At 43.6% G+C, this 12555-nt stretch overlaps 1 protein-coding gene across 3 annotated transcripts in view; it reads right to left on the bottom strand.

The window, feature by feature from the left end:
• rabgap1 (RAB GTPase activating protein 1) overlaps positions 1 to 12555 on the bottom strand; it is a 100434-nt gene that overhangs the window by 16574 nt on the left and 71305 nt on the right. For 2 of the 3 annotated variants that reach the window (XM_080017563.1, XM_080017561.1), the window contains exons 14-18: positions 6780 to 6893; positions 4062 to 4136; positions 1747 to 1872; positions 882 to 1025; positions 555 to 596 (exon numbers count right to left, since the gene is read on the bottom strand). In XM_080017563.1, the coding sequence (XP_079873689.1) occupies positions 555 to 596; positions 882 to 1025; positions 1747 to 1872; positions 4062 to 4136; positions 6780 to 6893 (501 nt within the window). The remainder of the gene's footprint in view (positions 1 to 554; positions 597 to 881; positions 1026 to 1746; positions 1873 to 4061; positions 4137 to 6779; positions 6894 to 12555) is intronic. The other variant, XM_080017562.1, reaches the window with a different exon arrangement.

The following is a 12555-nucleotide window of genomic DNA, read 5'->3' as shown; positions in this document are numbered from 1 at the left end:
GCCCGTCTCCAGTCTGACGCCGCACACAATGACCCCCGACCCTTTAGAGTACACTGGACGCACAAAGCAACCGGTTCTGACAAGACCATGATGGAAGAGAAGCATTTTAAACCGCATAGGCTACAAGGTTACAACGTACATGTTCCACACGTCTACACAAAATGCTTATGTTTATCTGTATTAACTGATAATAAAAAAAAAAACGTAATTTTCTTGTGTTCCACTTTTGCAGAGTTTGTCCTCCTGGGGAGAAAAGTGGTACAAGCAGTTGCCAGGGAAGTCTGGCAGTGGCTCAGTCAACCCCCCCCCTGACAACCCCTTCTACTGCCCGCAGGACAGCAAACGCTGGGGGAACACATCGCGTGTGGTTCCGTGCGTGCGCCTGCGCTTTTCACCCGCACATCCAAGGTTCCAAGGACCGCTTTCGCGCTCGGCCCCTGTTGCTATGGCAACGCAGCCTTGTGGGCGCGAGCGTGCGCGTGTGTCAATGTATGTGCGTGCGCGTGTGTCAATGTATGTGCGTGCGTGCCTGCGCTCGGCGTGGGCCGCCTCACCTTCAGAAGTGCCAGGGCTACGTTGAAAATCACACTGATGCCCTGAGAGGAGAACAGAGAGCAGACAGGTGAGAAGCTGAAGAGCTTGAAGAAAGACAAATGGAAAAAAACTAAACAAAACACGTAAACACACGGAGACAACTTGGCCAGGGATATTTAATATGAGCCAACGTAGAGTCTGAAAATCGACAGGGTATCAGAGTGTCACGTTCAGTTGACGGTTGTTCATTTCATGATGTGCATTTTTTTTTGGCAGCCTCAAATCCAATACTAACGCCTATTGAATGTTGAGCACTAAAGTCTTCCCTTTCAGCCTGAAGAGCGTACCTCACAAAGCAGCAGGTCGATGATATGGAAGACCATGTAGAGAGGGAACTTGGCTGTGAAGAGGGTGAGGAACCACTGCGAGGCGTACATGTGAGCCTCCAGACCGACGTTCAGGAAGTGTGTGTACAGGTCTGGGATGCACTCCTGTAGGGGAAAAAAAAATATTCCAAGACTTTGATTCCCGCATTCTGGTGCTTTCTGTTTAATTACGATTAATTGTACAATCTATTAGGTTTTAAAATCCAGTGTGTAAAGTGTGTAAAAACTCTCTCAACCATAAAATAAATGTGGCAAAACGGCCAAAACTTTCACACTCAATTGGGTTTTTTGTTTTGTTTTTCCCATTGATCCAATTGCTGATAGCTTTGTGTAGCAGGTTGTTGTGATAAAGAGTAAATAAAAATGTGAAATTCTTCGCAAAAGGAGGGGAAATGCAGGGGAACAAGGGGTGAAGGCATTTCAATTCTCGACCCTCCCAGGGGAGTCGGCCAGTGTGGGAAGTGGATTTGGGTGAGAGAGGGTGACAGGCAGGTGGAGAGTGGGGGTAAGAGAAAATCTGAATAAACAGAAGAAGAGGAAGAAATACTGGGAAAAACAATAACAATTAGGAGAAATGGAAGAGAGGAAGATGGAAGATGGCATGAGGAAATAACAAGCAATTAGCAGCTCGCAGTAAATACACAATATCAATTCACAGAAACAATATCAGTCCGATGCAAAAAAAAAAAAATCTCTGTAGTCTGAATGAAGGTAAAAATGAACAAGCGCTCACTTCAGATAAACATCACACACACACACGCACCGTCCTATAAATACAACGCACATGCATGCATACACACATACAGACTAACGTGCATACACAGACCTGCATGAGCCTCTCAAGCTGAAAGAACTTGCAGTGGAGATCTTCAAAGTTCTGCTTGAAGAGGTCCCTGAGGCCGTAGTCGAACATGATCTTGACCAACACACTGAAGGCCTGCTCCTCGGGCATCTGAGGACAGAGCAATACAACAGTCAGCATTATGCTTGCTAGAAAAAAAAAATAATAATAAAAAAATAAAGATTTTATAAATAAATATACTGAATAGAATGAAAAGAATCAGGGACCAGATCAACCAAACTGCTTTAATATTGCTTATTGTTTTTTTTTTTTTTAATTCTGATATATTATTAGTAAATTAACTATAAAAAATAAGAAAAATACCACGGGACAGCTGACATTCAAGATCCCTTGATGTTCAAAACAACCTGGCCAGTGGCCCCGCAGGTCATTTCAGTTTGAGACCCCTGATCTAGCCTCAAAGAAAAAGCCCTGTTCTACTTCAACCACTAGGTGGCAATGTGCACACTAACTTGGCAAGATAGCGTGTCATAGACATGCACACATTCTTGTGACAAGTGCATCAAATTGCCCTATTCAACCTTTTTTAAGGCATCCTTTCCTAGGAACGATATTACGGTAAAGAACTGAAGAATTTAGGTTCTACCTGTACTACTAAGATAGCGCGGCAAATTAATGTTGTTTTATATGGACTGTGCTGCGTTATTCTGGTGAATTTACATTTTTTTCTACAGTTATACCTTGTCCCATATTTAACATATATCAACATACACTGAGAACTATATTAGGTACACTACAGTATATGAAATACTGGGCAGGGCCTCCCTTTTCTCTCAAACCAGCCTCAATTCTTCTTAGGATGGATTCCACAAGATGTTGGAAACATTCCTTTGAGATTCTGGTCCACGTTCACATGACTGCATCACACAATTCCTGCAGATTGGTCAGCTGCACATTCATGCTGCAAATCTCCCGTTCTATCACATCCCAAAGGTCTCCTATTGGATTCAGATCCGGTGACTGGGAAAGCAACTGAAGAACATTGAAGTCATTGTGTTCATGAAACCAGCTTGAGACGACTTTTGCTTTGTGACACGTGCACCATCACGCTGGAGGTAGCCATTAGAAGATGGTAAATTGTGACCACGAAGGGATGCACATGGTCAGCAACAGTACTGAAATAGACTGTGGCATTCAAGCAATGACTGATTTGTACGACCGGGCCAAAAGTGTGCCAAGAAAAAAATTCCCCACACCATTACGTCACTGGCACCAGCCTGGACTGTTGACACACGGCAGGTTGGGTCCATGAATTCATGCTATTGGTGCCAAACTCTGACCCAACCATCTGTGTGCCTCAGCAGAAATCGAGATACATCAGACCAGGCTACGTTTTTTTCCAGCCTTCAACGGTCCAGTTTTGGTTGAGCCTGGTGTCCACTGCAACCTCCGCTTTCTGTTCCTGGCTGACAGAAGTGGAACCAGACGTGGTCTCCCGCTGTTGTAGCCCATCCGCCTCAAGGTTCCACGTCTTTCTGTCAGCTCGAACCAGTCTGGCCATTCTCCGATGACCTCTCTCATCAACAAGGTTTCCGTCTGCAGGATCGGCGCTCGCTGGATGTTTTTTTTGTTTTGCTTAGCCATTCCGAGTGAACTCTAGGGACAGTTGCGCGAGAAAACTTAGTAGATCTGCAGTTACAGAAACACTGTAAACAACCCTGTCTAGCACCAATACTCAAGCTAAGGTCAAAAACTCTTGAGAAAACATTTTTCCCCATTGTGATGGATAATTGCACGAATAAGTACATGTACAGGTGTTCCTAAAGTATTCATTGAGTGTATACTGCAGGACCTTGGAAATGGCAAAGCAAAGCATCAGAAAGCAAGGACAGACTAAGTCAAAGCTCATTGCAAGCTGTATACCACTTTACACCGCCTGTTCTACAGGGTCAAATTAGCACTTTCTAAATTCCAGAGGAAGACTTATAATTGAGAGGGTGGCTGGGCCATCGATGTGGCCTTGATCAAACATCATTATACATTCATTTTTATCATACAGCTGTGATGACAGTGTGTCTGAATTTGCCACTTTTGTCGTTTAATGTAATGAATATCTTTTATAATATTCCTGAATTTCCTCCTGGGTAATAGCGTTATCTTATCCTATCATATTCAGAATAACCCCCGAACATGGGGAAAGGCCACACAATAGATTGCTGCATTGCAGAATGCTGAATATAAATTGTGTTGACTGTTTTTGAGTTCTAAGTTATGGACAGGTTGACCTTGAGTTGAGTAATGGCAGCGAGCGGCAGCACGCTGCTTCTATGGAAACTCACATGGAGCAGCAGCACGGCCGCCAAGAAGGACTGTCCTTGGCAGTAGCCAATCTCCTCGTCGTATACAGAGTAAGCCTGGAAGAGACACACGGACGGACAGACAGACAGACAGACAGACAGACAGACAGTTTGTAAATGGTTAAATCAACCTTTTTAGAAACAAATATTCTTGACACAGCAGTGTAGAGATAGAACATGCACTCCGTGGCAAAGAGAACGCAATGCACTACATACTTTGGGTTCTGTTTTGAAATAGTATAGTAAAAGTAATAGTCAATAAGCAAGTTGTTGAGGTGACTTTCATTGTGGTCCAGTTGCACCTCGTGACTTCTGGGTATTTTTCTTATATACAAGATTTGGGGGAATGTTCTACCTCAACAAGGTGTCCATGTTTCACACCCATACTGACTGCACTGCCTCCTCCAATCTGTGCCGTGGCTTGTGAATAGCTTTATTTTGATCGACATTCTTTTTTACTTCCTATTCATCATAATAACGCAAAAGATTCCCAACATATAGGTAGTGTTTTGTTTTTTTTATTGGTTTGGACACACACCAATGTTGTCAAACTGATAAATATAGGCTCTAAGCACTGCAGATATATTTTAATAGTGTGATAAAAATATTTCATCAGATCAATACTCTATTATGAGACCAAGAGGCAAAGAGAAGCCAGAACTGTCCCACTTTTATGACACAAAATCAACCAACAACAATGAACAGAAACAGAGACTGATGTAATAATCAGAAGCAAAGCGAGGATAGTGATGAGCATTAATGACACGCGGGGGTGGTGATACGACGTTAAATTTAGATGATTATCTTTGGGACATGGCTGAAAGAGCTCGATGCGCTTCACTCTGAACGCAGAGCATTCATAAGCAGCAGAAAATCCTGATGCTTTGGCCCTCTGGGCAATGTGCAAGCACTGTGGTCCCATAGCCAATATTCCCAGACTGTTGCTAGGTCAATGAACAGAGATTGAGAAACAAATTGAGTTTGATTACACTTGATGAAAAGAAGAAGCCTAGTGTATAGAAAAAAATATATTTTAACAAAAGGAATTGATCATATGCCAACTAATAACGGGTCTTGTCCCACTGTAATACATGTTGGTGCACATGATCTTTTTTATTTTATTTATTTATTTATTTTAAATCAATTTTTTTTGTTATTGTTGAAAAAGCTGAATTTCAATAATCTGAGTAGTAAGTGTAGGGCCGTAAATTATTAAATAATTATCATTTCCCACTTTTAGCCTGAATAGTGAAAATCAAAGTAAAAACTTTACTTTACTTACTTCTTTGATTGGTACTTTGTTACTACCAGAAGTACCCACGCTGATTTTAGAAAGGGGACAGTAAGTGCTGAATAATCACAGAGGACATGAAGAAGATGAAGCAGCGACGGAGACGCAAAGTAATGAGAACAAGAAGACTGGGAGTGAAAGACGGAGGACAGGGGGTAGTGGCCTACTGTGCTACAAACCCACTAATTATTAGTGCAAGTCAAACAGAGATCAGGAGGATCAATCCACACACACACAAATAGGTAGTGCCCACTGAATTATTCACACACACCTGAGGAGGTGGTTGTCTGCCAGGAGATTAATGCCCAGCCTCACTTGAGATATGCATAATGTATGAAATGAAAATTAAACACAACTTTGAGTGCCCCACTGCCAAACTTTGATGAAGGATTACGGAGGGACAAGTTGTTTGTGTGTGTGCCTGTGTGCGCGCGCGTGTGCGTGTGTCTGTGTGTGAAGGTATGTTTGCATGGCAATACACCTGTGTAAAATGAGCATGCATAAGCATATACACTATATGTGTGCATTTCTGCGTGAGAGAGAGAACGAGAGAGAGACTGATACAGGGAGAGAGGCTTAAATGTGAATTTTATGTGTGTATTTTTTAGCTTCTGAGGAAGGCAGTGAGGGAAGTGAACTTGTTGAACCATCTGGAAACAGAAGGGCTATTCAGATAATTGATGAATAGCTCTCTCTAGCCCGGCCAGTTCCGATCGCTGTACTAAAACGCTTTGTCATGATCCCAAACTGTCACAATAATGACCCTTTCACACAGTAATTATACAACATTCCGGAGAAACACGTGTTTCAATTTCACATGCAAATCACTGTTACTTCTACTGTCATGCATCAGGTGCAGCACGTGAAGATGTGTAATTTAGTCATTATCGCTCGCGGCCCTTGGATTACGACAGCGTTTGAAGGGCACAGCGGTGCAGACTTGTGATATCGCACCTACCAATCTAGCAGGGGCTTCTTTCTAGAAGACATTTAAAGGCCTGATGTTACTATTCTTGAAAACATGAACATTCGCGAATTGGAGATTTCAGTTGTTTTTTTCTCCCACATCTTAAACGTTTGCCCCATTCGTTTGCATTTAAGCACAGTGAGAAGCTGCAGCAGACGTTTCTCAATCGTAATGCATTCAGCAAAGTTGTGCTTTGAACAGTTATAAATGACGGGAGCCAACATTTTTGTGTGAAAAACAGCCAACCTTCCAATAAAGTTATTTACAGTGATGTTTTCATCAACAGATTCAATTTATTAATTTATTGTAGAGGATAAGCAGTCCCTCACAAGAAAAAAATCTCAGATTTAGTATTTCGTATTTAGTTTCAATAAAAAACGGGCTTTGGTATGTGTGTGCGTGTGTGTGTGTGTGTGTGTGTGTGTGTGTGTGTGTGTCTGACCTTGCAGATCTTGTAGAGCGAGTCTTGTCCATCTCCCCCGGTGTCTTTGAAGTAGTCATGAGCTGGGAACGTCCTGTTGATGTCCCTGGTAATCGCACTGTCCTGAGGGGACTCCTGACGGGCGGCAGGGAGGAGAGCGAAGGAAACCACAGAGATGATACGCATTATAAAGTTAGCAGGGAGGGAGGGAGGGAGGGAGGGAATCAGACCCAAACAGTGACACAGAGAGAGGGGGTCACACACACAGTCATATTCACAATCAGTGCTTCAGCTTTGCTACCATCAGGGCTGTTGTTTTAGGGCCCCAACAAAAGAAAGCTTGTCAAACATTGTGGGGAAAAAAGTTCCATAATGTATTAAGTCACAGTGAAAAATGATAGAAACAAACATAAATAAAATGTGTGAATAATCGCAAGTGCTACCAAGGGACAGCAAGAATGCAAAAAATTGTAATACAACCATAGTAAGCTAGTACGTTTCGGTTGAGTAATTTGATTTGAGAAGGAGTGTTTCATGAGGGTGAATATTAAACACGGCGGTGGAAAAATCTATTTAGAGCTTTTTCTTAAGTAAGAGTATGAATACCCTGTCACAACGTGACTAGTAAAATAAATACCGCACTGACATTTATTCTTCAGTAAAAGTACTTGCTCTTAAATATACCATGTTGAACATACTAAAAGTGCTCATGCATAACGTTATTAGAATTTACAAAAGTAGTAAACCTCACCTCTGAGGGAACACTTCGATTGCGGAGCCAAACACACTAAAATGTAACCATAATATAAATGACCATAACTTGATCATATATAAAGGCAATATCAAACTTGAGGGAGTGCAATTACAGTGTCTGTCAGTGCTCACTCTTGCGTGGCACCACTTAACTGTATTCAACAAGTTTAATTGGGATATCAAGTTTGTTTAAGACTGTTATCAAACAGGACCCCTACTCAAGGTTTGTCCAGACGGTGGCAGCATTCTACGTCGTATCCCTGCGATGTGCCTCGACAGCATGATGGAAACATGGTGACCCGTGGTGTTGTGGCAGTGTTCTGTTCTGAACACAGACCTGTTACCATGTTGCTAACCTCGGTCCTAGTTGGTGTTAGAAGGTTCTGAGGTTTAGTTCAACGAGAGACACTATTTGATTCCTTTTTGCAAAATTGGATCTTGTGATATCTTCATATCGATCTTGTTTCCGTGAATATCGGCAGAACATCGTGTAGAAAATATTCCAAGACTGAAATACAGTTCTGCAATGGAATTTTAAGATTAAAGGGGGTCCTACTGTATTATGAAAAACTCACTCATTCAGTGCCTGTGGACTGGGCTAGGCAGAATGACAATTAAATCTTCAATCGACTCCATTGATCACCAATTGACATTAATGACAGACAATTTTTTTTTTTTTTATCTTCCAATAAATATCAGAGCATTGAAACGGTGTATTGTGTAAGTGCAGTTCACTGTGTTCTGAAACTGTTCGAGTGGAGAGGGAGATCGCTCCGCCCACCCTCTTCCCGGTAAATTACTGGGATAACCTTTTTGGCACCGCTAGTGAGTTTCACTTTTCACACATGCAGCTACATTCCGGAACATTTCCATCCATGCCATGATAATGCCGGAATAGATGGGGCAAGGGACAGTCCAGCAGAAGTCACCCGGTGCAGTCTCGGCCCCCATCCCCGGTGCCGAAAAAAGCGACAGACGGGCAGAGGCACCCACAGCTCATTCACTTGTGCGCACAAAGAGGATTTATGTGGACGTAGCACGCGAATAAATACGCTGATGAAATGAATCCTGAAATAAATAAATGAGACAATAAATATAGAAATAAATGTAAATATAAATATATAAATGAGTAAGTACACGCCCGGACCATAGCCACCCGAGGCCCCACACTCGCCGGCCGAGGTGGGAGGGATCTTTCATCACTTTCATTGCGTCGTAGGGTGTCGTGAGACCCTACTGTCTATTTATGCGCCAAAGTCTGCAGTGGAAAAGAGGTTCTCTATCACAGGAACTGTAAACTATTACTCATGGGACTGATTGTCAGATCATATAATCCAATCGAAACACTCTGAAAAGGCAGAGGAAGTGACGATTGCACACTTCCGTCCTGGCCCCCACAAGTATATATTTTGAGGCCCGACTTCCGCTTCCTCCTATTTTCTTACTTTGCGTAAACAGAATCCACAACAAGACACTCGCCTGCTTCACCTCTCGGATCCCACTTGTTTGAGTCGGTGTGAATCGCTGGCTCAAGTACTATTCGGTGAGACAGTACACACTGATCAGCCAAAACATTAAAACCACCACTATTAGCCAGCAATATTGTGTAGCTCCTCCTCGTACCGTCGACCAGTCGAGGAACGGATTTCACAAGACCTCTGAAGGTGTCCTGTGGTATCTGGCACCAAGACGTTGGTAGCAGATATTTTCAGTCCTGTAAGTTGCGAGGTGGGGCTGATTTTTCAAATGCTGCCAAATATATCCCGACCCTTGACAGGTGCCACTGGACTGAGATGAGCCATGTTTTTCACTACACCTGTCAGTGGTTTTAATGTTGTGGCTAATCGGTACATATTTACACAATAGTCCACCATATTTATACATTTATTTTCCTTTCTCTCTTTTTTCTCCGGTGAGGAAATAGATCTATGGCGTCGAGGGGGTTGTATCCGGACACCGCAGGGAGAAAGGTGACCGGCATCGGTCTTGCGCTGCATGCCTGGGTAGGCAGCACGCCAAGGCGGCGCTCTTGGAGGACCCTGTGTAGTGCCCAGCCTATGCTCAGCTCTCCACGGCTACCAGAAGAAGGGCGGCTTACCGACATGAGGAGGACACAGACAGAGGGATGTCGGAGGATGAGCCTGCTCCCCCGGCTGACACTAGCGTAGGAGCTGGTCCTGTTTGTGCCATCACTCCTCCTAGTGCTAGCCCGGCTCCCACACCCCCACCGGTTTCCTTCCCAAGTCACATCCCAGAGAAACCGCAGCGGGGGATGTTTTTCAGGGTCATGACGGAGTCATCAGATGAGGAGGAGAGCCCACTGCAGCAGTCCTTACAAGGCTGTGGCCATGGTGTGGCCATGGTGTGGCCACTCCACCTCACCCGGCGTAGCATGTGAGCCTGGGTGGCCCTGAACTGGTCCTTCTGGTTGGGCCTAACCAGCCTACAGGACCGCAACAAGGCATCAATTGGCCATGAGCAGACACGCGCCTGACCCATCGAACAATGAGTCTGTGGATCCAGAAAAAGGTCACTGAGGGCTACGTCATCCAGTTTGCCAGCCCCCAACCTGCTCTTAGGGGAAAGATCGAATTAGTGGTCCCAGACAATCAAGCAGAGGTTCTCGCGGGAGAAATAGATTCTCTGCTGGAGAAGCGGGGGACACAGAGTGTAATTTGTGGTCCCCAAAAAGGATGGGAATGTTCACCCAATCGTGGATCTGCGGATGTTGAAAAAGCAACTCACAAAACTGACAAAACTTTAATTCCAGATGCTGACCACACGTCAATGGGTGAGGTTTATTTGACCAAACGACTGGTTTGTGAAATCAGATCTGAAAGACGCATATGTTCCCATCTCCATTCACCACAGGTTCAGGATGTACCTATGCTTTGCCTTTCAGGGTACAGCCCACCAGTTCCTCACGCTCCTGTTGGGTCTCTCTCTAGCCTGACGGGTCTTCACAAAATGTGTGGAAGCGGGACCAGTTGTTTGTGTGCTTCGGCGCTCAAGCAAAGGGTAGGCCCCAGTCCAAGGAGTGGTTGGCTCATTGGCTGGTGGAAGCCATAGACTTGGCCTATAGGAGCCTGTCATTAGAGTCCCCTCTGGGCAAACATGCACACTCCACCAGGGGAATGTCCTCCTCTTGGGGGGCATCAGTGGAGGATATGTCAGGCAGCATCTTGGAGCTCCCCACACACATTTGTGCATTTTTACATGTTGGAGGTTACTAGGTCTGCTCTGCCACATGCCGTCTTTGGCGCAAAGACCTGAGTATGCAGGTGTTCCACCGTCAGCAAATATCCCATAAGCATTTTTCCTCACACTTCCGCCAGCGTTCGTTATTACGTGAACTCCGGTCCTATGAGTAATAGATCACAGTTCCTGCAATAGGGAACATCTAGGCTGCGTAGGCGATAGGCTTGGGCAATATCCAAAATGTTATATTGCAATGCAGTCCCGCCCAAATATCGCGATACACAATATTATCGTTGTTGTGGACGTGGGCCAGTGACGTAATAAGTGTTCCCATTACACATTGCTGCGCACAGCATATTTTTGGTTTGATTCAATTACAATAAATACATTGACAATAAAACACTCTGTATTCGTTTTCTTTGGAGAGACGGTGAACCTTTAATGCGGATGACAGAGAATGGAGTTGCACGTGGCCGTTCATGTAATGTGCGTGCGGAAAGGATCTCCCGTTCACTGCGCCACCATGTCCAAATCCTCCATTTGCTTCCTCGCTGTTGCGCCGCTGGATGTATACAACGTGTGGCCACTACACTGATCGTGTGGTCACCCCTAGTAGTTGTAGCCCTAAACAACCGCATAGAGTGTTCATGCCAAGGGCCGGTCCTGCTCAGTAAAATTAGAACCGCTCTCCATCTAGTAATGCCACCCACAGCTGAAGAATAACAAGCACCGCTGGGAAATACTCTGTTAGCTTACAGACCAGTTCAAATCTTTTCAAGGACAGAGGTATTAATACCAACTGTCCGTGAAGAAACTGGAGACAATGGAAATGATTAATATTTAATGTTTAATTAATGTTTAATATAATAAATTCTGCTGCGTGATGGACTGTATGCTGCAGCGTGCAGCGCTTTTCTCCAAACAAAACCAATAAAAATATTGTCTTTTTATTGTAAATGTCTTTATTTTCCAGCATTTCCATGAACAACAACAACAAAAAAAAAAGAGTGCGGTGCCCTGGGGCAGTGTCCCACCACAAGCTTGGAGCACGGCAACGAAGGTCAGAACAAACTTTTAAATTAGGCCTTGTATCTAATATGAGTGAAGATTCAGCAACTGGATTGCCTATTCTCGCCTCAAATTTGTTCAGAAACAGATTGTGTTGGACTGATGAGGTGAAATAAGTGAACGTTTACGGACTAAATACAATGGAGGCCAGAAGTAAACCTCAAACCCCATTGGCTCATAGAACCAGGGGTCGCAAGAGTGTGGTGCCACCCACTTAAACATACAATCCTGGAACAGGATGGGTAAGAGGCATGTTATAATGTCTAGAATACATCATCTGAGTGGTATTTTCAGCAAAAAAAAAAAAGAAAAAACATTTGCTGAAAACAAATTTGGAAAAGGAATGCTCCTTTTCAACAACTTTACATAGGTCTTTGAGGGCCCCAATTATAATAATATTACAGTAGGTAGTAATAGAATAGGTCCCCTTTAATGTTGCAAAAAGTTCACTATCCATCAAATTCACCACTTTGTATAATATGAAGTAAGATGCATTTGTGACGCCCAAAAATCTTGAACTATTAATTGCCTGGGATGATCACTGGATATATCATTTAACCAGATTGTCTTGTTTAATCTATTTGGAATTTATTTTGTTTCCTTTTTTCCCCATCACCATTAACAAAGAACAATTGTATTTCTCTTTGGTAGTGCTGCCTTGCCTGAGTAGAATAATAAAATTATGTGCAGATAACCTTCTGCTTATCTGACCCATTACGTTAAGTGAATTTAGCCATGGGTTATCACGCTGGGGCATGTGGACAACATAATGTAGACG

The sequence above is a fragment of the Zeus faber genome (genome assembly GCF_960531495.2).
Source record: "Zeus faber genome assembly, chromosome: 17".
Classification (NCBI taxonomy): Eukaryota; Metazoa; Chordata; class Actinopteri; order Zeiformes; family Zeidae; genus Zeus; species Zeus faber.
The sequence above is the reverse complement of the archived record's forward strand: the minus strand, read 5'-3'. Positions and strand labels throughout refer to the sequence as shown.